The following is a 24,232-nucleotide window of genomic DNA, read 5'->3' as shown; positions in this document are numbered from 1 at the left end:
AATTGAGGAAAGAAAATAAAGATGGTAAAACAATAATGAAAGAAAGAAATGTTATGGAGGATGATATATTTACCAAGTGAAACCAAATCGGGCATATATTTAGCATGTTAAAACGACATATTTTAGAGGTTTAATACCTAAGCTTAGATGAGGCTGTAATGTATATTCCCTATCCCATATATATATATATATATATATATATATATATATATATATATATATATATATATATATATATATATATATATATATATATATATATATATATATATATAACGTGACATGTTCAACAATGAATCACTTTAAATTTTAGAACCAAGGAACAAATCTTTTTTCAACTTTTAGAGCAATTTTTTCATAAAAAAACTAAGAGTATAGAAATTCATAATTTTTTATTCTCCATCTTTGATATCAAATGTGATAAAAAAATAAAAATAAAAATTGACCTGTTCTGATTTATACTGTGAATTTGTTCAAATTCACATTGTGAATCTGTACAGATTCACCCAGTGAAATCTGTGTAGATTCACACTATAAATTTATGCAGATTCACATTGTGAATTTGTGCAAATTTATACAAAATTAATGAGTTATAGTTCAGATTCACAATTTGAATTTAAACATATAAAAAAAGTAAAAGAAATGTTTTATTAATCAAATTTGATATCAATGGAAAGAAGATAAGAAATTATGAATTTCTATATTTCCTGAATTTTATTCGATAAATAATAAGATCTAAAAGTTGAAAAAATAATGATTCCTTGGTGTGTTTAAGCCATATCTAGGCTAAAAAAATATCTTAATTTACGAACTCATAATCAATTCATCATTTTTCAAAATTAAAAACATTAATCTTCTCTTAATGGTGTGTTTAAGTTATATCTAGATTAAAAAAAAGATTTAAGAATTTTTTTTTCTTTGAAATATGCATGTATGCATAATCAGCAGTTATATAGACTACTAATGTATACAATTAACAATCATATAGATTGATGATGAACAACCGACAACCATATAGACTGCTGATGAGCAATCAACAGTTTATATGACTGCCGATCGTGTTCATCAGCAGTCATACAAAAAACTAAAAAAAAATCGTCAATTAATTTTTTGAGCCTAAATATGCTTTAACGCACCATTTGAAGAATATTGATATTTTTGGTGTTAAAAAATGATAAGCTGATAATGAATTCGTAAGCACATACATGATATTGATTTACGTACGTACAAGTACAAAGATGTTTTGTTTCCGTTTCAAATAATTCAAGACTGTTTACTGAATTCGTAATCCAAAGAAAATATTAAATCAAATACAAAGGAATATTATTTATAGTACAAGATGGTACTATGCGACTATGTTTTGCAACGTCCGTTAACCTTATATCCAACTAATTAACATGCATAAGTTTTTCTCTTTCATGTTTATTTTTAATTCAACACCTATATATAAATGGAAAAATATTTTTTTTTCAAGTGTTAATTATTAGAGAGATATATATATAGAATTAATTACTCAGATAAACCAGCTAAGAACGCAACTCCGGTAGAAGGCAACCAGGACGACCCATATATAAACTGTGCAACGGTGAACCGGCTGGCCTCGACAGTGGTGGTGATAACACGATACCCTGGCCAGTTGACCCGTTGGCCGATGGCGCCACCTGGCCCGTAATTCATGTACTCACCGTAGTAGAGTGTATCAAGCGCGAAGGTTGCGTTCCATTCGAGCCAACCCCGAGGGTGAATGTGGTCCCCCATGTAGGTTAACATGTACACCGTCCGGGAAAACAGCTTCCATGGCCGCCCAAGATACGTCGGGAAACTACCCTTCGATGCCTCCAGATCCGGTTGGGCGAGGAGGCGGCAAGCATGGATTGAAATCCCCGTGTTTTGGTTCGGGTCTTTCCGGTTTTGGGCGGTGATGGTGATCTTTTGGAGGGCCATGGGCTTTCGGGCATACATGCTGCAGTTTTGAAAGACCACCGCGGCGTTTCCAAAGATGAAATCGACGGTCCCGTAGATGTCGCATTCACGGAAGAATTGGCGTTGAGAGTGAACGTACAACGTGTCTTGGTATCCGATGATGTTGCAGCGGTAAACCACCGCGTGGTCTGCACCAACTCTTAGTGCTACGGCTTGGTGCTTCGCAGGGCCGGCGTAGTTCTCGAATGTCATGTCCCTTGCTATGAAACCAGCGCCGGTCGCCGCTGTTTTTCAAATTATTCAATGTTTTTAACACAACACACGTCAGCAATCTTATATATGATATGAATATGGTGCTCTTTTAATACATTATAAACAACTATATATAATTTAATAACAAAAGGTTCTTTTTTTGGTATATTGTTCGAATGTTTCAAAACTAATATGATCGGTTACACTTACACATGTGGTTTTATGTTTACTTTAAACTAATTAAGAATCTACTTTTTGACTAATGATTTTTTAATTTCTATTTTTATGTGCCAAATAAGTCATATACATTTACTAGTTGGACTAAGCTTTCATCCTGTTGTACAGTGTCAGAGTGGGGTCAGCAAGTTTGTGGCTGTCTTCCTTCCAATTTACATAGTTAAGTTAAATGGTACAAAACAAAAAACTTATAATATCAAAAGAAAAAAAAAGTTGTAATTAACTCTTATTTATTTGTAGACTTACTGCTCCACTACCGACAATCCTATTAAATCGAACAATACACTTTCATGTAAAAACTGTGAGTGTGTAACAACCAAAATTGAAAATACCAATTACAGTTAAACCATTTATATACTTAATAAAACGAAAAACATATAATTCAATTAATACTTATCTTAAAAAAAAGGTATTGGAATGGATAGAAGAGTAGATGGGGAGGTGGGTGTTGATGATTATAATTTGAATTTAAAATACCTTGACCATATGGACTTACTTGCATTGCATTGGATACCCATGACCCCCAACAAGTAATGTGACTCCATTAATATTCTTGTTTTCAGTTTCTAGCCTCAGGTTTTCTTTAATAATGAAAATACAAACCAAAAAAATAATAAAATTACAAAAAACAATCATAAGATTTTATGATATTATGTTAAATTGATATGTTTAAAATCAAATTCCCAAAAGAGAAAGTCATTAGGGTTATAGTACTTGAAAAAGTCATTAGGGCAAAATGGTAATAATCGCAAAATTCTAGGATTATCCTTGATTTGGAAAGTAGCTTTTCCCTTTTACCTTTTTACACGAAAACAGGAGGGTAATTTAGTCAAACGAGTAGAGGAGATTAACATGTGAAGATAAAAACGACAAAAAGGGAAACGGGGATAAAAGTGGAAAAAAGGAATATTTACCGAAAGACGCGGTGTGGAAAGTTGTGACATTGTTAGCCACTACACTTACTCCTCCTGTAATGACGGTTTTGCCCTTCCCATCCCCTATGAACATCAAATTCGTTTTCTTCCTCCCTACCTTCAAATTATTCTCTTCATATCTGGCATTCCCAAAACACAAAGATGAAACGTTAGCATCAAAGACAATTTGCAAATTTACTTTTTAGCAAATTTGCGTTAATAAAAATATCATCATAAATATATGATGATGACCCACGTCCCAATCTTAATTAAATTGGTTCGTTATAAAAGTACTCGAGAGAAATTGGAACGCGACATATTTTCCATTCCAATTTCAACATCATATATATCCACCAACATTCTTTAATTATATCTATTTTTACATAGTTTGTTATATAATTATCGATTTTATATTGAAACAAAAACGCCACAATTAATTAGTCAAAAGGAAGCAAGTTAATCAACTAGATCTTATTGCATAATTATTACCTTACGTAACAAAATTTCTCTAATCTTTTTGCATTCAACACAAAGGAACCATCATTAAGTTTTAACGTGATATCAATCACATTTTATGAGAGTATTTAAAGTCCAACCTTTTCATTTAATAAAAAAGTTATTCTTGTCCCCACATTTTGTTTGTTCGGTACGTCATTCAGTTCTATATAAAAAATAAGTTACCAATTACCATTATCATTATTAATAAAATTAAGCTTAAGAGGATATATAATTCCTAATATCATCCATGTAGCTAAATGCTAATAACTAGAAATGCATGTGATTGAACATAAAAAAGGAAATAATGAAATGACGCGTTTTACCTAAAAAGTGATTTGGAAAATTACCTTCCTGCCTTCACGTAGATTATGATCCGGCGGCTACTATATTCAGGCGCTTTCTTTATCGCCTCCATGATCGTTTTACACGTCCCATTGCCGTCCTTCGACACCACTATGTCGGCTTGAATGGCGGCCACCGGCGACTGCAGCAACCTTCTCTCCTTCCTACCCAACCACTTCGGATACGACATTAACCTCCTACGTCGGTGCTGTATCGGAACTCCATTGAAATCATCACCGTCGCTCGCCGCCGCGTATATCGCCAAACAATTGCTCACCAGCTGCGACAAGTCCTTTAGCTTCTCCTCCATTTGCTTTTTCACGTACCCGTTTTCCACCTCCGACAAACCTTCCGTACACGTGTCCTGGTTCGTGAGCGCAGCGCTGAGCCACGTCATCACGTCCTGTGTTGACCCGACGCGCTGCTGCCCGTTTTTGCCACCGACACCGACAGACGGAGCCACCGAAAACAGTGAACGTGAAAGCTGGTCCACGGAGTCTTCAAGAAGTTCGAGACAGTCCTCATATGCCGATCGTACACGTGTGTTCATCTGAACATTACTAATCCCGGCTGACGTGTACAACGCCTTTCCGACGCGCTGCAGCGTCATGTTCACCGAAATGTGGATCATGTCTTTATCTGACGCGCTCAGTGATCCCGGAAAATCCAGAAGCGACTTCATACACAGATTCTGGTAACGTGTCCGACCACAAACTCGTGACATGGCTTCCGTCGGCCGGGGGTGAATTATTGACTGAGATTCTTCGTGGGGTTTAGTTCGGAGACGCATCACCAAACCCACCGACACCGCCGACGCGACAATGAGTGTGAATGCAAAGATGAGAAGCAGCTTTATTTTTGAACTAGAGTTGGTTGTTGACCCTGAAGATGAGTGGATGGAATAATCACTTGGCGTTAATGGAGTATCAGGTCGGTTCTTTCCCGGCTGGTACTTGCCGAGCCTGCCGTACTCCATGTTTAATTTCAGATGAGAATCGATCGAAAGTGGTGATGATGGTTAAATGAGTGAAGTGATTTGGTGTGTGTGTGTATATAAACTATAAACTATATATATGTATATGGGGCGGCAGTAGTAATAGCAATGGCAGTAGCAGCAGTTGTTGTGAAGTCGATGTCTGAGGGCTTAGCTGGTGGCAACTACCGGCACCCAATTATCCATTCCCCTGTTTACCTTTTTTTTTTTGCCGTATTGTTTTTTCTTGTTTACTTTTGTATTAGTTACAAAGATTATATTCAAATATAGTCGATATAAGAACTAAATAATTCAGCTAAAATATTTAATTACCAAGGTTTCTCCCCCACAACGGTATTATGTTGTGCTTTCTTTTTCAGGTTAAGGGTTCAATATAATTGTAAATTAAAAGTAGTTTAATAGTAGATTATATTTGTGGTTCAAAAAACTAAAAAATAAAAAAATAAATGAATTATATTTAGTCTAGATTTCAATATATTTAAATTCAAATAATAAATACTTCAGTTAACATAACTATATTATATTTAGTTTGATGGCCAAATATCATAAAAGCCCTTAATTTTGTAACTTTTTGTCGGTATTACCCTAAGTGGTTTTTTAGGTCTTTTAATGCTTCATATTTGCCAAGATTTTGTCATTTTTGGAATTTTATGAAATTTTCTGGCCACCACCTCATCTCAAATGCTTACTTAGTTGTAACTGCTAATATGACATACCATGTCAGCTTGGTATAGGGATGTTATTCGGGTCGGAACCGGACCGAACCGACCCAACCCGAATCCAAATAACCAAAAAACCGAATAAGGGTAATTGAATGAACCGAAAACCGAACCGATTAACCAATACGGGTTCGGTTCGGTTTGGGTATTAATCCGTTCGGTTCGGTTATTACCCAAATAACATATACAAGATGATTAAAGACCTAATATAACCGAAAAAACCCAAATAAACCGTATTAAGATTCTATAATCCGAATAATAGAATAACAATGTACTTTTATACATCAACATAAAACATTCAAAGACTAACATAACATAATAACACATTGAAATAATAACATTTACATAGTAGATTAACATAATGAGAATTAATTTCTTACTTGAGTTTCTTGAATTAGACCCCAATTTTCCATAACTAGACAAAGTAGGAATTCGTGAATCCTTAGAGACAATATGAATGGTTAATTTTTGAAAGTTTGAAACAAGATGAAGGATTGACATAAGTGATTTCGAGTTTGGAAATAGATGAGAAGATTGGTTGATTTTGAAACAATGAGAGCGAGCCTAGGTTTTTTTTTCTGTTATGAATGACGAGAACAGAAGTGTGAATCGTGATTTTGATTTTTGTGACACCCATAAAATTCAAGCCAATTAAAAACTTTTTCAAATATCCAAAAAACCATTATTTTATTACAACTTGTTTTCAAAATAGTTTCATATTATAGTATCCAAGAAACCCAAATCAAATATGAGGAAGTGTACGGTCACGCCTTCGCCTTCCCGCGGTCATCCGCTGAACTTGAAACAATAATCGATAAATGTAAGCTCGAAGGCTTAGTGAGTTACCCCCAAAAAACTCATACAAACCATAACAATATCATATCAACAAGAACAACATACTATGGGTCCAATCAACCATCGGGTTGGAATACCTCAGGCCCTCAACCAACAGATTGGAATGCCAAAACACTACGGGTCCAATCAACCATCAGGTTGGAATACCCCAGGCCCACAATCACCAGGTTGGAATGCCCACATACTACGAGTCCAATCATCCTCGGGATGGAATACTCACGGCCTACAACCAACAGGTTGGAATGCCCAGGTATATTGGCTTTCGCACAAAGCAGATAAGCCTTAATCGCCAAACAACATGTGCACATATAACAGATAATCACATAGCAGTCTATAAACAACAAAATGATCTAACAGATCAGACCACATAACATATAATACTATCCTATTTACCAGGATACCGATCTAACATATCATACCACATACTACATAATACCATCCTATCTACCAGGATGCCAATCTAACGAATCATATATGCATACAACATATCAATAACTACCTGAATATTAATCTGGAGGGACCGAACTAATGTCATAGACCCTGTCAGTATAGTGAGGAGAACTCACCTGACACTGCTGAAGTCCCGCGAATAAAACCCAGCTACTGGTTGACAGATTCCCGAACTGTCAACATCAAACAATACCCGATTAATAATTAGGTTCCATGTAACAGCCGGAATTTCAGATATTGATATAATTATGTTTTTGGGGGTGATTTAAGAGGGGACTCGGCGAGTTGGAGCCTAGACTCGCCGAGTAGGATCGCAGATTTGGTCGCGGGTTCGCGACTGGACTCGACGAGTCCAGATGCGGACTCGGCGAGTCGACGCTGTTCAGCAGAAACCCTAATCGTTCGGTTTTGGATCGTATATAACGCCCCTTAGGCCGTCATTGTCCGTCTTTTGGTCGATTGAGAAGAACCCTAATCGTTGTGGACGCCTAGAGCAAGGGAGAAAGCTTTGGAACTTGGAAGAATTGGTTAGGCAAGAAGAAGAGGGATTTGGCTAAAGGAATATCAAGGAGGATTGAGTCCTGAGATTTGGGGGACACAGAGGGTGCGTTTTCAGGTAATACTCGGACCAAATATGTTATTTTGATGTATTTATGAAATTAGGGTTTATAGACCCATTTAGTGATTTGATGAAGAAATGCCTTGTTACCCCACGATTATAGTCTTGCATTAGGACCTTTAGAGGTCCAGAGGGTCCCATGCATGTGTACTTCGGGACGAGACCTAACCCAGGAAGCAGTTACTCGTCTGCATGGCATGGACTCGCCGAGTTGTTCTTCAGACTCGGCGAGTAGCTTGAAGATTAACTGGGACTCGTCGAGTCGTTCTTCAGACTCGGCAAGTTGAGTCGGGGTGGCCCCACGATTCTTCCAGGAGGAACTCGTCGAGTAAAAAGGGGATACTCGACGTGTAGAAAGGGAATCTTAAGGAATCGGTGAGTCAAGGGCGAGTGGACTCAGAGTCGTTGAACTCGGCGAGTCTTGGGGTGACTCGGCGAGTTAGGTCGCGGGTTAAGCGAAGTTCTGAGTATGGGGACTCGGCGAGTCATAGGGTTGACTCGGCGAGTAGGGTCAGTCAGGGGTTGACTTCGACCTTGTCTTTGACCAAGGATTTGACCAGTTGTCTTCCAGGGGTATTTTGGTAATCATGGGAGTTTATTGGGTTATTGTTGATGTTCAGTGGAGGAGTTGTGTCAGAGTTCGGAGCAGCGGGATCTTATCTTTTCAGCCGTCAGTTCGAGGTGAGTTATCCTCACTATATCAACAGGGTCTAAGGCACCAAGGCCGGCCCTTTATTGTATTGAGATTCGGTTACGTTTATCATGTTAGTGCTGGTTGTGTCTGCATCCTGGTAGTTAGGATGGTACATGTTAGGGGACCTTGCAAAGGTCAGTTCTCGATATGCTGAGTAATGCTATGCTAGTGATCGAATAGGGCGCTAGCCCGGTTAGGGTAATGATATGCTATGTGATCTGTTTACTCGGTTTGTTGATTATGACTGTTATATGACTGTATGTTTTGTGCACATGGTTGTTTGGACTAGAGATGGGTTGAGGCGGGTCCTGCTTTGTGCTGTAGGCCAAGATACCCAGGGCGGACCAGTTGTTCCGAAGGCCCAGCGAGCGGTCCGGATAGGCTGTAGGCCCCACGAGGGCGGACCAGACGTGCCGAGGCTCGGAGAGTGGACCAGGATGACTGAAGGCCCGATGCGGGCGGACCAGTCACACTGTAGACTCGGAGAGTGGACCAGGTGGGTTGAAGGCCCAATGCGGGCGGACCAACCCCACTGTAGACTCGGAGGACATGACTAGACCCGGAGGATGGATCCGACGGACTGAAGGCCTGATAAGGCGGACCAGTCACGATAGACCCGATATGCATGACTGTTCTATGATCTGTTTTGTTATGTATGATTTATATGCTTTGGACCGGAAGGTCACGGCCTGGAAAGGCGTATGCGTGGTTGGTATTTTGGGGGTATCTCACTAAGCTTTCGGGCTTACAGTTGTGGTTTAATGTTTTTCAGGTTCTTCAGGAGACTGTGGCAAGGCGAAGGCGCGATCGTACCGTTCCTCATGATTTTGTAACAACGTGATTCTGGGAATACTTAAATGAATTATATTGAAAACCTTTTTGTGAACATTTTAATGAAAATCGGGTTGTTTTGAAAATTTTAAATTGGTTGTGTTTTTAGGATGTTACAAGTTGGTATCAGAGCCTTGGTTTGAGTGAATTGGAGGAACACTTGTGTGACTCCAGTCTCAAATCGAGGAGAGTTTTCAAAAAGAGAAATTAAAATGGTTTTCAAAACAAGTAAAGGAGGACGCGGAGGTACGATCAGCCGGAGCCAGTAAGTAACCCCAAAATATCATACATGGCAATTGTTTTATTGAGCTTTGATAGAACAGCATGCTAGAGTTAGGCTAGGGATCTTCAGGATTTATTGATGAGTTGCCTGATTTATGATGCCTGCTAGCCTAGGGTTCCTTGCGAGAGATTTCTAGTGTTCCTCTAGTGGTGAGGATAGAGCGTTGTTATATGTGTCGCTAGAGTGTTGTGGGAGTACTTCATACAAATATGGGTTGGTGCGGAAGGTAGTATGGGCCCGTACTACTGAAAGCACGGACTCATACGCGTATCAGGGAAATCATGACCTCTAGGGTTGGGATGAGAGTTGGTTCCCGGTTAGTGGAATATGTCTGAGTTTGGTGTTTTATTTTCAGTATGGAGATTCCAGGGCACGCTGGGGGTGGATCCGGGTCAGGATCAGGAGCAGGAGAGGGAGCTCCAAGTGGGTCTGCACAGCCAGAGGTTGTCAGTCAGATGAGTACGCACGAGTTGGATGCGAGGATTCGCGAGATTCTGCATGATGAGGTTGCCGCATTGATTCGGGCCGAGCTGCCAGAGTTGTTTGGGTCGATCAAGACCGCCATGGTGGAGTATTTTGATGAGCGTTATGCGGCTCTCACGGAGACGGCTGCCGCGGCGGCTACCGCAGCAGTAGCGGCGGCAGGAGGAGGAGCCAGTAGAGGTTTTCAGTATCGGGACTTCGATAATACGAAGCCTCCCACTTTTGATGGAGTTCAGGATCCGATCGTTGCTATGAGGTGGTTATCAGATGTGGAAGGATGTTTCTTCACTTGTTCATGCCCTGCTGATCAGAGGGTGAGGTGTGCTTTGAACCTGTTGAGGCTCGGAGCAAAGGATTGGTGGAGATTGACCACGGGATCGTATTCGGATGCGCAGAGGGCTGCGATTTCATGGGATCGGTTCAGGGAGATGTTCAGTACTCGCTATGTTCCACAGGTCGAGAGGGAGAGGTTGGCTCAGGAGTTCTTGGAGCTAAAGCAGGACTCGGAATCGGTGACGGAAATCACCAGGATGTTTACTGAGAGGGCGATGTTTTGTCCTGAGTTCGCTTCGGAGCAGGCTCAGATGTCCCGATATCTGAGTATGCTAAAGAGGGATATCAGACAGTTTGTGTCTGCGCAGAGGTGCGAGACTTTGCTGGAGTTGCAGGAGGCCGCCAGGCGGCGTGAGTTAGAGATTGAGTTGCAGATGCGTGAGCTGAGGCAAGCTCCGGTTCAGTCGCAGCCGGCGACGAAACGGTCTAAGACCGTTGATTTCAGGATGGGAGATCAGGGTGGCCACGTCTGTGGTAAGTGTGGAAGGGGTCATGCCGGGGTTTGTCGGTCCGGTGGAGCATGCCGCAAGTGCGGGAAGGAGGGACACTATGCGAGGGATTGTCGGCAGTCGGTGCCGGTTCGGGATTTGAGGATATGCTATCATTGTCATCAGGTTGGACATTTGAAGGTCAACTGTCCACAGATTGCTGCAGGATCGGTGCAGGCTCCAGCACCGGCTACGTTGAGGATCACAGGTGGAGGTCAGGGTGGAGCGGAGCCCCCAAGGGCTTAGGGTCGTGTTTTTCAGCTGCTGTTGCGGGTATGTTTCTTTCTGATGTTTTGATTATTTATGCTTGTTGTGGAGTATTGTTATCTGCTAGTTTCGTTGGTTGGCTATGGAATTGCGTTTCGGGTTTCTTGTGGTATTCGTTGTTCCTTGAGGGATTGGCGAGTGGTGATCGGAATTTTGGTTTTAGTATCTTGTGTCCCTTGAGGGATCGTTATGGTTTTGGGATTGTACTTCGAGCCATCATTGATTATCTTTGAGAAGATTGGTGGCGGATGCGGTGTTAGTTTGGAGGCTAGTTGGATTCTGCAATCTGAGGAATGGGAAGATGAAGATTGAGTCGCTTTCGAGCGGGTTGTACGGCGTAGGAGCATGATTTGTATGAAAGTTGTCGGTACTGGTGAGACGCACTTGGAGTGCATGTGCTGATTCCTACGAGGTGCCTTGGGAGATCGGTGATGGCGACCGGTGATTATCTGTCAGCGTCTTAAGTGGGGGAGAATTGGAAATTCCCTGGATGGTCGTTGGGCATGGGAGGTTGTTTAGCCGCTTGGGAATTCAGCGGTATTTCTATCAGATGGGAGCAGGCTCGGATGGGTGAGCAGTAGGCGTGCGGGGCGAAATACAGACCTAGAGCAGTTGATTGAGGAAGGCATGGGTGCAGGCCGGGATCGAGTATGTATGATGGAGGTAGAGTTCGGAACCCTAGAGGGCTAGAACGGTATGCACGGGAGGATTTCCCGAAGAGATAGTTGGAATGATGAGTGATTGTGGAGCGGTCCGGATAGACTGAAGGCCGGTAGGCGTACCAGTCAGGCCGAAGGCTCGGAGGACGGTCCAGTCAGATTGGCTGAAGGTTCTGAGAGTGGTCCAGATTGGCTGAAGGCCCGGGGAGGCGGTCCAGTCATGCTGAAGACTCTGCGGGTAATATTGAATCGGTTAGAGGCTACGGGTTACGTATGTCGCGATGGGATTACATTGGGAGGTCTGGCCCCGGCTAGCGATCTTGAGCAGTGAAGGTAGTGCATGGGCTTGAGAGTCCTTGTGCTAAGAGCCAGAGTAGCGGTAATGCATGGATATTGGGTACGCCCTAAAGTGGTAATGTGGCGTAGGATGAGCCCCATGGTGGCTGGGCAGACAAGTGGGGTTTCACGGAGGTGAAAGCGGCAGTGCAGAGTTGCGATCGCAGTGGTCCGTCGATGATCTTTGAGTAGTGTGTTGCGGCGGCGGAATATGAGTTTATTCGACTCGATATGTTGCTTTGGGCGCAGAGGGAATATCGCGACGTGGAGTCAGGGAGAGGAGTTAGGAAGGGATGCAGAGCAAGAGTCTTGGACTCTCAGTGAGATCATGATCAGGGATTCTGGGTATGTATCAGTGGTTTATCCTGGAAGGATGTTGAGGATATCGTCTATATATCAGGTTATCCGCACCTGAGGGTGCTAGAGCTAGATCGGCATGTAGGTGTGATTGCGATAGGGGAACTCGGGGGAGTTGCTCCGAAATGGAAGAATGAGTCTTTCGGTCGTTATGATAAGGGTAGAGTGGAATTTGGATCGGGAATCCGAGGGTGCGTGGCTTTATAGCCATGTGAGTCAAGTGGAAGATGAGAATAGGAGCAGTAAGGCATCATGGGTAATTCTCGGTTGTTGAGTGTGGTTATCGGAGGGTACAATGGGTGCCGGTTTGAGTAGGTGGTGGGAACACCGCATGGGATGAGAAAGTGAGCTTCTGGTTCTATGGTTGTACTTTGAGGGGCTTGGCTCGGTCAAGGTCAAGTGGCGCAGAGTGGGAAGTGGATTGAAGATGAGATGCCGAAGGCTTCGAGGGCGAAGCCTAATTTAAGTGGGGGAGAGTTGTAACAGCCGGAATTTCAGATATTGATATAATTATGTTTTTGGGGGTGATTTAAGAGGGGACTCGGCGAGTTGGAGCCTAGACTCGCCGAGTAGGATCGCAGATTTGGTCGCGGGTTCGCGACTGGACTCGACGAGTCCAGATGCGGACTCGGCGAGTCGACGCTGTTCAGCAGAAACCCTAATCGTTCGGTTTTGGATCGTATATAACGCCCCTTAGGCCGTCATTGTCCGTCTTTTGGTCGATTGAGAAGAACCCTAATCGTTGTGGACGCCTAGAGCAAGGGAGAAAGCTTTGGAACTTGGAAGAATTGGTTAGGCAAGAAGAAGAGGGATTTGGCTAAAGGAATATCAAGGAGGATTGAGTCCTGAGATTTGGGGGACACAGAGGGTGCGTTTTCAGGTAATACTCGGACCAAATATGTTATTTTGATGTATTTATGAAATTAGGGTTTATAGACCCATTTAGTGATTTGATGAAGAAATGCCTTGTTACCCCACGATTATAGTCTTGCATTAGGACCTTTAGAGGTCCAGAGGGTCCCATGCATGTGTACTTCGGGACGAGACCTAACCCAGGAAGCAGTTACTCGTCTGCATGGCATGGACTCGCCGAGTTGTTCTTCAGACTCGGCGAGTAGCTTGAAGATTAACTGGGACTCGTCGAGTCGTTCTTCAGACTCGGCAAGTTGAGTCGGGGTGGCCCCACGATTCTTCCAGGAGGAACTCGTCGAGTAAAAAGGGGATACTCGACGTGTAGAAAGGGAATCTTAAGGAATCGGTGAGTCAAGGGCGAGTGGACTCAGAGTCGTTGAACTCGGCGAGTCTTGGGGTGACTCGGCGAGTTAGGTCGCGGGTTAAGCGAAGTTCTGAGTATGGGGACTCGGCGAGTCATAGGGTTGACTCGGCGAGTAGGGTCAGTCAGGGGTTGACTTCGACCTTGTCTTTGACCAAGGATTTGACCAGTTGTCTTCCAGGGGTATTTTGGTAATCATGGGAGTTTATTGGGTTATTGTTGATGTTCAGTGGAGGAGTTGTGTCAGAGTTCGGAGCAGCGGGATCTTATCTTTTCAGCCGTCAGTTCGAGGTGAGTTATCCTCACTATATCAACAGGGTCTAAGGCACCAAGGCCGGCCCTTTATTGTATTGAGATTCGGTTACGTTTATCATGTTAGTGCTGGTTGTGTCTGCATCCTGGTAGTTAGGATGGTACATGTTAGGGGACCTTGCAAAGGTCAGTTCTCGATATGCTGAGTAATGCTATGCTAGTGATCGAATAGGGCGCTAGCCCGGTTAGGGTAATGATATGCTATGTGATCTGTTTACTCGGTTTGTTGATTATGACTGTTATATGACTGTATGTTTTGTGCACATGGTTGTTTGGACTAGAGATGGGTTGAGGCGGGTCCTGCTTTGTGCTGTAGGCCAAGATACCCAGGGCGGACCAGTTGTTCCGAAGGCCCAGCGAGCGGTCCGGATAGGCTGTAGGCCCCACGAGGGCGGACCAGACGTGCCGAGGCTCGGAGAGTGGACCAGGATGACTGAAGGCCCGATGCGGGCGGACCAGTCACACTGTAGACTCGGAGAGTGGACCAGGTGGGTTGAAGGCCCAATGCGGGCGGACCAACCCCACTGTAGACTCGGAGGACATGACTAGACCCGGAGGATGGATCCGACGGACTGAAGGCCTGATAAGGCGGACCAGTCACGATAGACCCGATATGCATGACTGTTCTATGATCTGTTTTGTTATGTATGATTTATATGCTTTGGACCGGAAGGTCACGGCCTGGAAAGGCGTATGCGTGGTTGGTATTTTGGGGGTATCTCACTAAGCTTTCGGGCTTACAGTTGTGGTTTAATGTTTTTCAGGTTCTTCAGGAGACTGTGGCAAGGCGAAGGCGCGATCGTACCGTTCCTCATGATTTTGTAACAACGTGATTCTGGGAATACTTAAATGAATTATATTGAAAACCTTTTTGTGAACATTTTAATGAAAATCGGGTTGTTTTGAAAATTTTAAATTGGTTGTGTTTTTAGGATGTTACAAGTTGGTATCAGAGCCTTGGTTTGAGTGAATTGGAGGAACACTTGTGTGACTCCAGTCTCAAATCGAGGAGAGTTTTCAAAAAGAGAAATTAAAATGGTTTTCAAAACAAGTAAAGGAGGACGCGGAGGTACGATCAGCCGGAGCCAGTAAGTAACCCCAAAATATCATACATGGCAATTGTTTTATTGAGCTTTGATAGAACAGCATGCTAGAGTTAGGCTAGGGATCTTCAGGATTTATTGATGAGTTGCCTGATTTATGATGCCTGCTAGCCTAGGGTTCCTTGCGAGAGATTTCTAGTGTTCCTCTAGTGGTGAGGATAGAGCGTTGTTATATGTGTCGCTAGAGTGTTGTGGGAGTACTTCATACAAATATGGGTTGGTGCGGAAGGTAGTATGGGCCCGTACTACTGAAAGCACGGACTCATACGCGTATCAGGGAAATCATGACCTCTAGGGTTGGGATGAGAGTTGGTTCCCGGTTAGTGGAATATGTCTGAGTTTGGTGTTTTATTTTCAGTATGGAGATTCCAGGGCACGCTGGGGGTGGATCCGGGTCAGGATCAGGAGCAGGAGAGGGAGCTCCAAGTGGGTCTGCACAGCCAGAGGTTGTCAGTCAGATGAGTACGCACGAGTTGGATGCGAGGATTCGCGAGATTCTGCATGATGAGGTTGCCGCATTGATTCGGGCCGAGCTGCCAGAGTTGTTTGGGTCGATCAAGACCGCCATGGTGGAGTATTTTGATGAGCGTTATGCGGCTCTCACGGAGACGGCTGCCGCGGCGGCTACCGCAGCAGTAGCGGCGGCAGGAGGAGGAGCCAGTAGAGGTTTTCAGTATCGGGACTTCGATAATACGAAGCCTCCCACTTTTGATGGAGTTCAGGATCCGATCGTTGCTATGAGGTGGTTATCAGATGTGGAAGGATGTTTCTTCACTTGTTCATGCCCTGCTGATCAGAGGGTGAGGTGTGCTTTGAACCTGTTGAGGCTCGGAGCAAAGGATTGGTGGAGATTGACCACGGGATCGTATTCGGATGCGCAGAGGGCTGCGATTTCATGGGATCGGTTCAGGGAGATGTTCAGTACTCGCTATGTTCCACAGGTCGAGAGGGAGAGGTTGGCTCAGGAGTTCTTGGAGCTAAAGCAGGACTCGGAATCGGTGACGGAAATCACCAGGATGTTTACTGAGAGGGCGATGTTTTGTCCTGAGTTCGCTTCGGAGCAGGCTCAGATGTCCCGATATCTGAGTATGCTAAAGAGGGATATCAGACAGTTTGTGTCTGCGCAGAGGTGCGAGACTTTGCTGGAGTTGCAGGAGGCCGCCAGGCGGCGTGAGTTAGAGATTGAGTTGCAGATGCGTGAGCTGAGGCAAGCTCCGGTTCAGTCGCAGCCGGCGACGAAACGGTCTAAGACCGTTGATTTCAGGATGGGAGATCAGGGTGGCCACGTCTGTGGTAAGTGTGGAAGGGGTCATGCCGGGGTTTGTCGGTCCGGTGGAGCATGCCGCAAGTGCGGGAAGGAGGGACACTATGCGAGGGATTGTCGGCAGTCGGTGCCGGTTCGGGATTTGAGGATATGCTATCATTGTCATCAGGTTGGACATTTGAAGGTCAACTGTCCACAGATTGCTGCAGGATCGGTGCAGGCTCCAGCACCGGCTACGTTGAGGATCACAGGTGGAGGTCAGGGTGGAGCGGAGCCCCCAAGGGCTTAGGGTCGTGTTTTTCAGCTGCTGTTGCGGGTATGTTTCTTTCTGATGTTTTGATTATTTATGCTTGTTGTGGAGTATTGTTATCTGCTAGTTTCGTTGGTTGGCTATGGAATTGCGTTTCGGGTTTCTTGTGGTATTCGTTGTTCCTTGAGGGATTGGCGAGTGGTGATCGGAATTTTGGTTTTAGTATCTTGTGTCCCTTGAGGGATCGTTATGGTTTTGGGATTGTACTTCGAGCCATCATTGATTATCTTTGAGAAGATTGGTGGCGGATGCGGTGTTAGTTTGGAGGCTAGTTGGATTCTGCAATCTGAGGAATGGGAAGATGAAGATTGAGTCGCTTTCGAGCGGGTTGTACGGCGTAGGAGCATGATTTGTATGAAAGTTGTCGGTACTGGTGAGACGCACTTGGAGTGCATGTGCTGATTCCTACGAGGTGCCTTGGGAGATCGGTGATGGCGACCGGTGATTATCTGTCAGCGTCTTAAGTGGGGGAGAATTGGAAATTCCCTGGATGGTCGTTGGGCATGGGAGGTTGTTTAGCCGCTTGGGAATTCAGCGGTATTTCTATCAGATGGGAGCAGGCTCGGATGGGTGAGCAGTAGGCGTGCGGGGCGAAATACAGACCTAGAGCAGTTGATTGAGGAAGGCATGGGTGCAGGCCGGGATCGAGTATGTATGATGGAGGTAGAGTTCGGAACCCTAGAGGGCTAGAACGGTATGCACGGGAGGATTTCCCGAAGAGATAGTTGGAATGATGAGTGATTGTGGAGCGGTCCGGATAGACTGAAGGCCGGTAGGCGTACCAGTCAGGCCGAAGGCTCGGAGGACGGTCCAGTCAGATTGGCTGAAGGTTCTGAGAGTGGTCCAGATTGGCTGAAGGCCCGGGGAGGCGGTCCAGTCATGCTGAAGACTCTGCGGGTAATATTGAATCGGTTAGAGGCTACGGGTTACGTATGTCGCGATGGGATTACATTGGGAGGTCTGGCCCCGGCTAGCGATCTTGAGCAGTGAAGGTAGTGCATGGGCTTGAGAGTCCTTGTGCTAAGAGCCAGAGTAGCGGTAATGCATGGATATTGGGTACGCCCTAAAGTGGTAATGTGGCGTAGGATGAGCCCCATGGTGGCTGGGCAGACAAGTGGGGTTTCACGGAGGTGAAAGCGGCAGTGCAGAGTTGCGATCGCAGTGGTCCGTCGATGATCTTTGAGTAGTGTGTTGCGGCGGCGGAATATGAGTTTATTCGACTCGATATGTTGCTTTGGGCGCAGAGGGAATATCGCGACGTGGAGTCAGGGAGAGGAGTTAGGAAGGGATGCAGAGCAAGAGTCTTGGACTCTCAGTGAGATCATGATCAGGGATTCTGGGTATGTATCAGTGGTTTATCCTGGAAGGATGTTGAGGATATCGTCTATATATCAGGTTATCCGCACCTGAGGGTGCTAGAGCTAGATCGGCATGTAGGTGTGATTGCGATAGGGGAACTCGGGGGAGTTGCTCCGAAATGGAAGAATGAGTCTTTCGGTCGTTATGATAAGGGTAGAGTGGAATTTGGATCGGGAATCCGAGGGTGCGTGGCTTTATAGCCATGTGAGTCAAGTGGAAGATGAGAATAGGAGCAGTAAGGCATCATGGGTAATTCTCGGTTGTTGAGTGTGGTTATCGGAGGGTACAATGGGTGCCGGTTTGAGTAGGTGGTGGGAACACCGCATGGGATGAGAAAGTGAGCTTCTGGTTCTATGGTTGTACTTTGAGGGGCTTGGCTCGGTCAAGGTCAAGTGGCGCAGAGTGGGAAGTGGATTGAAGATGAGATGCCGAAGGCTTCGAGGGCGAAGCCTAATTTAAGTGGGGGAGAGTTGTAACAGCCGGAATTTCAGATATTGATATAATTATGTTTTTGGGGGTGATTTAAGAGGGGACTCGGCGAGTTGGAGCCTAGACTCGCCGAGTAGGATCGCAGATTTGGTCGCGGGTTCGCGACTGGACTCGACGAGTCCAGATGCGGACTCGGCGAGTCGACGCTGTTCAGCAGAAACCCTAATCGTTCGGTTTTGGATCGTATATAACGCCCCTTAGGCCGTCATTGTCCGTCTTTTGGTCGATTGAGAAGAACCCTAATCGTTGTGGACGCCTAGAGCAAGGGAGAAAGCTTTGGAACTTGGAAGAATTGGTTAGGCAAGAAGAAGAGGGATTTGGCTAAAGGAATATCAAGGAGGATTGAGTCCTGAGATTTGGGGGACACAGAGGGTGCGTTTTCAGGTAATACTCGGACCAAATATGTTATTTTGATGTATTTATGAAATTAGGGTTTATAGACCCATTTAGTGATTTGATGAAGAAATGCCTTGTTACCCCACGATTATAGTCTTGCATTAGGACCTTTAGAGGTCCAGAGGGTCCCATGCATGTGTACTTCGGGACGAGACCTAACCCAGGAAGCAGTTACTCGTCTGCATGGCATGGACTCGCCGAGTTGTTCTTCAGACTCGGCGAGTAGCTTGAAGATTAACTGGGACTCGTCGAGTCGTTCTTCAGACTCGGCAAGTTGAGTCGGGGTGGCCCCACGATTCTTCCAGGAGGAACTCGTCGAGTAAAAAGGGGATACTCGACGTGTAGAAAGGGAATCTTAAGGAATCGGTGAGTCAAGGGCGAGTGGACTCAGAGTCGTTGAACTCGGCGAGTCTTGGGGTGACTCGGCGAGTTAGGTCGCGGGTTAAGCGAAGTTCTGAGTATGGGGACTCGGCGAGTCATAGGGTTGACTCGGCGAGTAGGGTCAGTCAGGGGTTGACTTCGACCTTGTCTTTGACCAAGGATTTGACCAGTTGTCTTCCAGGGGTATTTTGGTAATCATGGGAGTTTATTGGGTTATTGTTGATGTTCAGTGGAGGAGTTGTGTCAGAGTTCGGAGCAGCGGGATCTTATCTTTTCAGCCGTCAGTTCGAGGTGAGTTATCCTCACTATATCAACAGGGTCTAAGGCACCAAGGCCGGCCCTTTATTGTATTGAGATTCGGTTACGTTTATCATGTTAGTGCTGGTTGTGTCTGCATCCTGGTAGTTAGGATGGTACATGTTAGGGGACCTTGCAAAGGTCAGTTCTCGATATGCTGAGTAATGCTATGCTAGTGATCGAATAGGGCGCTAGCCCGGTTAGGGTAATGATATGCTATGTGATCTGTTTACTCGGTTTGTTGATTATGACTGTTATATGACTGTATGTTTTGTGCACATGGTTGTTTGGACTAGAGATGGGTTGAGGCGGGTCCTGCTTTGTGCTGTAGGCCAAGATACCCAGGGCGGACCGGTTGTTCCGAAGGCCCAGCGAGCGGTCCGGATAGGCTGTAGGCCCCACGAGGGCGGACCAGACGTGCCGAGGCTCGGAGAGTGGACCAGGATGACTGAAGGCCCGATGCGGGCGGACCAGTCACACTGTAGACTCGGAGAGTGGACCAGGTGGGTTGAAGGCCCAATGCGGGCGGACCAACCCCACTGTAGACTCGGAGGACATGACTAGACCCGGAGGATGGATCCGACGGACTGAAGGCCTGATAAGGCGGACCAGTCACGATAGACCCGATATGCATGACTGTTCTATGATCTGTTTTGTTATGTATGATTTATATGCTTTGGACCGGAAGGTCACGGCCTGGAAAGGCGTATGCGTGGTTGGTATTTTGGGGGTATCTCACTAAGCTTTCGGGCTTACAGTTGTGGTTTAATGTTTTTCAGGTTCTTCAGGAGACTGTGGCAAGGCGAAGGCGCGATCGTACCGTTCCTCATGATTTTGTAACAACGTGATTCTGGGAATACTTAAATGAATTATATTGAAAACCTTTTTGTGAACATTTTAATGAAAATCGGGTTGTTTTGAAAATTTTAAATTGGTTGTGTTTTTAGGATGTTACATTCCAAGCCCAAGGTCCAACTCACCCTACAAAAACCCAATAGTCAAGTAACGGGCCAAAGCCCAACACATGGCCCAATTTTCCAAATTGGGCCCTACCCTTCACATGGGCCTTACCCCTTAGGCCCAACCATTCTCCTGGTCCAAACACTTGGCATACTAATCGCCCAATCTCTTATAATCATAAAGGCCCTGTTATGGCCCATCTATGGCCTAATTTTCCAAATTGGGCCCCAGTCCTCACATGGGCATTATCCCAAAGCCCATCTAATTATTTTGGTCCATTAACTTGTTCTTAGATAGCCCATCTATAGTCCAACTAGCAAAACCCAATAGGAAGTCCCAACTCAAGGCCTAAGTGAAACATAGGGTTTTCACATGAAATGGCAATTAGGGTTAAGTGTTCCTACTTAACCCATTAAGGACTTAATCCATTAAGGGCTTAATCCATTAAGTCCATTATTACCTTAGGTTTATTTACCAATGATTATAATTTATTATTTTAAGTTTATTAAATAATTCACGTGTATGTGTCCCGATCAATTCCCAAAAATTAGGGTTTTAAGCCATTAGGGTTTTCCAAACCTTAATTAGGGTTTCATACCCAATATTAGCCAATTAATTAATTGGTTGGGATTTTAGGTCACTTTGGGCTTTACTGGGCCCATTGGGGTTCTATTGGACCCACTAGGGTTTCATTAGGCCCATTCTGTCCAATCATCCCAAACGAGGTCCAAACGCAAACAAAGCACACCGCCACTCGACACGGCGGCCGGTGGCGGCAGCCACCACCCTACGGTGGTGGTTTAGACTTTTCTTTCATTATTCCCATACAAATTACAATGCAATTTACAATAATATCTAAACAACACACACACACACGACCACCCCTTGTGGTGGCCGGTGGTGGTTCTTGGCGGCAACCACCACCTCACGATGGTAGTGGTGGCTTTTTCCGGCCAACTAAACACCCAACACCACTTCACTATCCTGAAAAACACGCACATACAAGTCTTCTGTTTGGAGAAGGAGTCCAGCCACCCACCTGGTGGCGTAAGGCGGCGGCAGCGGCAGGAAAGTGGGCAACGGCGACGTCATCAACAACAACCACCATGGCCGGCAACCACGGTGGTTTCCCTCGAGTTTTTCTGGCCAATCGAACACATACATGCGTACGTTGACTAACAACAGTGACAAACGCACACCCCCGACGGCGAACTCGAATTCAATTGTTCCTCACGGTAGTTTACGGCGGTAGCTAACGGGAAGAAGCGAAGGAGGAGGTGGCGTAGCAGCAGCGAACAACAGTAGCGAAGTTCCGACTCCTCCGACTTCAACAGGTAAGGTGGCAGCTGGAAAGTCACGTGCGACGGCGCTTCTGGTGGTCCTACGGTTCCCACACGACAGAAGTTTCTCCAACAGGTGCTCATCCGGTGGGTTGTGACCTCGACAACGGGGTAGTGGGCGGCAAAGATGGCGACCGACTCTTGGCTTTGTGGTTTCTAGCTTCGACGCCAGCGATGCAGCAGTGGATCCGAGGTTACGGTGGTTACACCATTAACGGCGGCTGGAGAGGGGGTATAATGGTGGTGAAGTTGGCGGTTGGGAAATAGGGTTAGGGTTAGAGAAGGCAGCTGATATATACCCAGCTCCCTTATAACATTTTCCCATAATAGTGAAACCAGCCCCTCCATCTTTTTTTTCTTTCAATTTTAATCCAAAAGTTACCATTTCTACCCTGGCTTTAAGAATCCTTTCCAAATCAAATCCGTAATTCACCCAACAACACCTCTCACAACAAATCATTTTCAACATAGGTCCAAAATTTACTTTTTAACCCCTGTTCCCATAAATCCTTTCATGTTCCATCCAAAAGATACCAAATACCCCTTGACTTCTAATTTCCTTTGCAAAATTAATCCTGAAATTACACTTTAACTCCCGGAGATTCAATTCTTGTCGTTTGGCTTCCCAGAACCAACACCCCACTAATTATTATTTAATTTTGAGCTCTAATAATATAAAAAATAATAATAATTACTTCTCGAGGTTCCGGGTTTATTATTTTAATTATTCTATTTAAAGCGGGATGTTACAATTTTTGTCGATCAGAAAAAGGGGAGGAGGAATGTTTATTCTGGTCGGGTATTTAGAATCAAATAAGCTCTTATTTGGGTAACTCGAACCAAATAACCCGAGAACCGAATAAACATAATATAGATACCCGAAACCCGAATTGAATTGCTTATTCGAGCCTAATTCGGTTCGGGTTTTTGGGCCAAATTCTCATCCCTAGCTTGGTATGCTAATAAGAAAAATTAAGAAGTAGCTTTTGCAGAAAACAGGGGAGCCGAGGATCGGACTCGTGAATTCTTACAAAAGAGGCCAACGCCTTAACCACTAAGCTAGCAATCAATTCATGCTTTTATTTATGATTTCGTATATATATAATACAATTAACTGATGGATTTATTATTATTTTTATTATTATTATTATTATTATTATTATTATTATTATTATTATTATTATTATTATTAGAAACGAAACCACCTGCTACACCATCATCGCCACCGATATCCTCCCTTACAACACCACCACCCCCTCCAATTTCCTCCTTCACAACATCACCACCGGTTTCCTCCCCCACAACCTATTTACCTGTAAAATCACTAGAAATCCACTTACAACCCCATCGTTGCTTGAGTCACCGGAGACCTCTGCCGCCACCGATGAAGATGAAGAACCATGATAATGAATAAAGTTTATGAAGAACACAATAGATGATGAGTAGTGAGGACAAATAATAATAATTGTGGTGTCAGATCTTGCAGGGGCTGAAGACGATGAGAGGGGATGGCGACAGATGTCGGAGATAGTGGCTGCCAAGATGGGAAGAGAAGACGATGAACAATGAAGATGTTGTCGAAGATTGGAAGGGGTGGTGATGAAGAAGGAGGGTGTCGAATATGGCGACGAAGGTGTGACACACCTTGATCCAGGTATTTTTCCATTTATACCCCTTAGAATGAAATTTGTTGAAAAATCGGTCCTATTGCCACTTAATGAAAAAGGTGTGGTTTCTCACGTACGTTGGGCATGGTCTTATATACGTTGGGTGTACGTGGAAAAAGTGCAAACCCTAATTTTTAGGATTTGAACACTATTTAAGCATCATTAACTTATCAAGACTTTTTCCCTCATCAGCCTCCATCTACCAATTCCTCCCTAACAAACCTTAATCCTTTGTGTGAGCCTTTTTGAGCTCGAGAGTGCTTTTTTGGTGTTCTTGAAGGAAGAAGAAGGAAAGGAAATCATCTTGGAATATCAAGGAATCTTGGATGTAGAAGTGTTTCACCCTCAAGCATCCTTTAGAGGTATAAAGTCTGAAACTTGATGAGTTATTTGCTTAGATCTTGCTAACCTAGTGTTTGTGTTCATTTTTGGTCCCATAAGCTTGGTGTTCATGAGTATGGATTACTCTAAGTATAAGAGTTGTCCTTTCAGACAGTTTTAGGTGTTAAGAGCCATAAAAATGTGATCTTGGTCCTTCTATTCCTTC

The 24,232-nt window shown here is 44.5% G+C and overlaps 1 protein-coding gene across 1 annotated transcript; it reads right to left on the bottom strand.

The window, feature by feature from the left end:
- Positions 1-1,301: 1,301 nt before the first annotated feature.
- LOC111888859 (probable pectinesterase/pectinesterase inhibitor 34) lies at positions 1,302-5,324 on the bottom strand. Its single transcript, XM_023884985.3, has 3 exons — positions 4,172-5,324; positions 3,327-3,466; positions 1,302-2,207 (listed from the first exon to the last, which is right to left on the bottom strand). Exons 1-3 carry the CDS (start codon positions 5,140-5,142, stop codon positions 1,510-1,512), a joined length of 1,809 nt encoding a protein of 602 aa, XP_023740753.1. The 5' UTR covers positions 5,143-5,324; the 3' UTR covers positions 1,302-1,509.
- Between the last annotated feature and the right edge of the window lie 18,908 nt (positions 5,325-24,232).

This window comes from Lactuca sativa, chromosome 2, assembly GCF_002870075.4.
Source record: "Lactuca sativa cultivar Salinas chromosome 2, Lsat_Salinas_v11, whole genome shotgun sequence".
NCBI classification, from domain to species: domain Eukaryota; kingdom Viridiplantae; phylum Streptophyta; class Magnoliopsida; order Asterales; family Asteraceae; genus Lactuca; species Lactuca sativa.
The sequence above is the reverse complement of the archived record's forward strand: the minus strand, read 5'-3'. Positions and strand labels throughout refer to the sequence as shown.

What these genes read in the sequence shown, in the direction of transcription:
- LOC111888859 (XM_023884985.3), bottom strand. Translation starts at nt 5,142, where the DNA reads ATGGAGTACGGCAGGCTCGGCAAGTACCAGCCGGGAAAGAACCGACCT. An exon ending in ATCTACGTGAAGGCAGGAAG is followed by an intron (nt 3,467 to 4,171) that starts GTAATTTTCCAA and finishes TGGGAATGCCAG; the next exon opens with ATATGAAGAGAATAATTTGA. An exon ending in TTTCCACACCGCGTCTTTCG is followed by an intron (nt 2,208 to 3,326) that starts GTAAATATTCCT and finishes TTTGAAAAACAG; the next exon opens with CGGCGACCGGCGCTGGTTTC.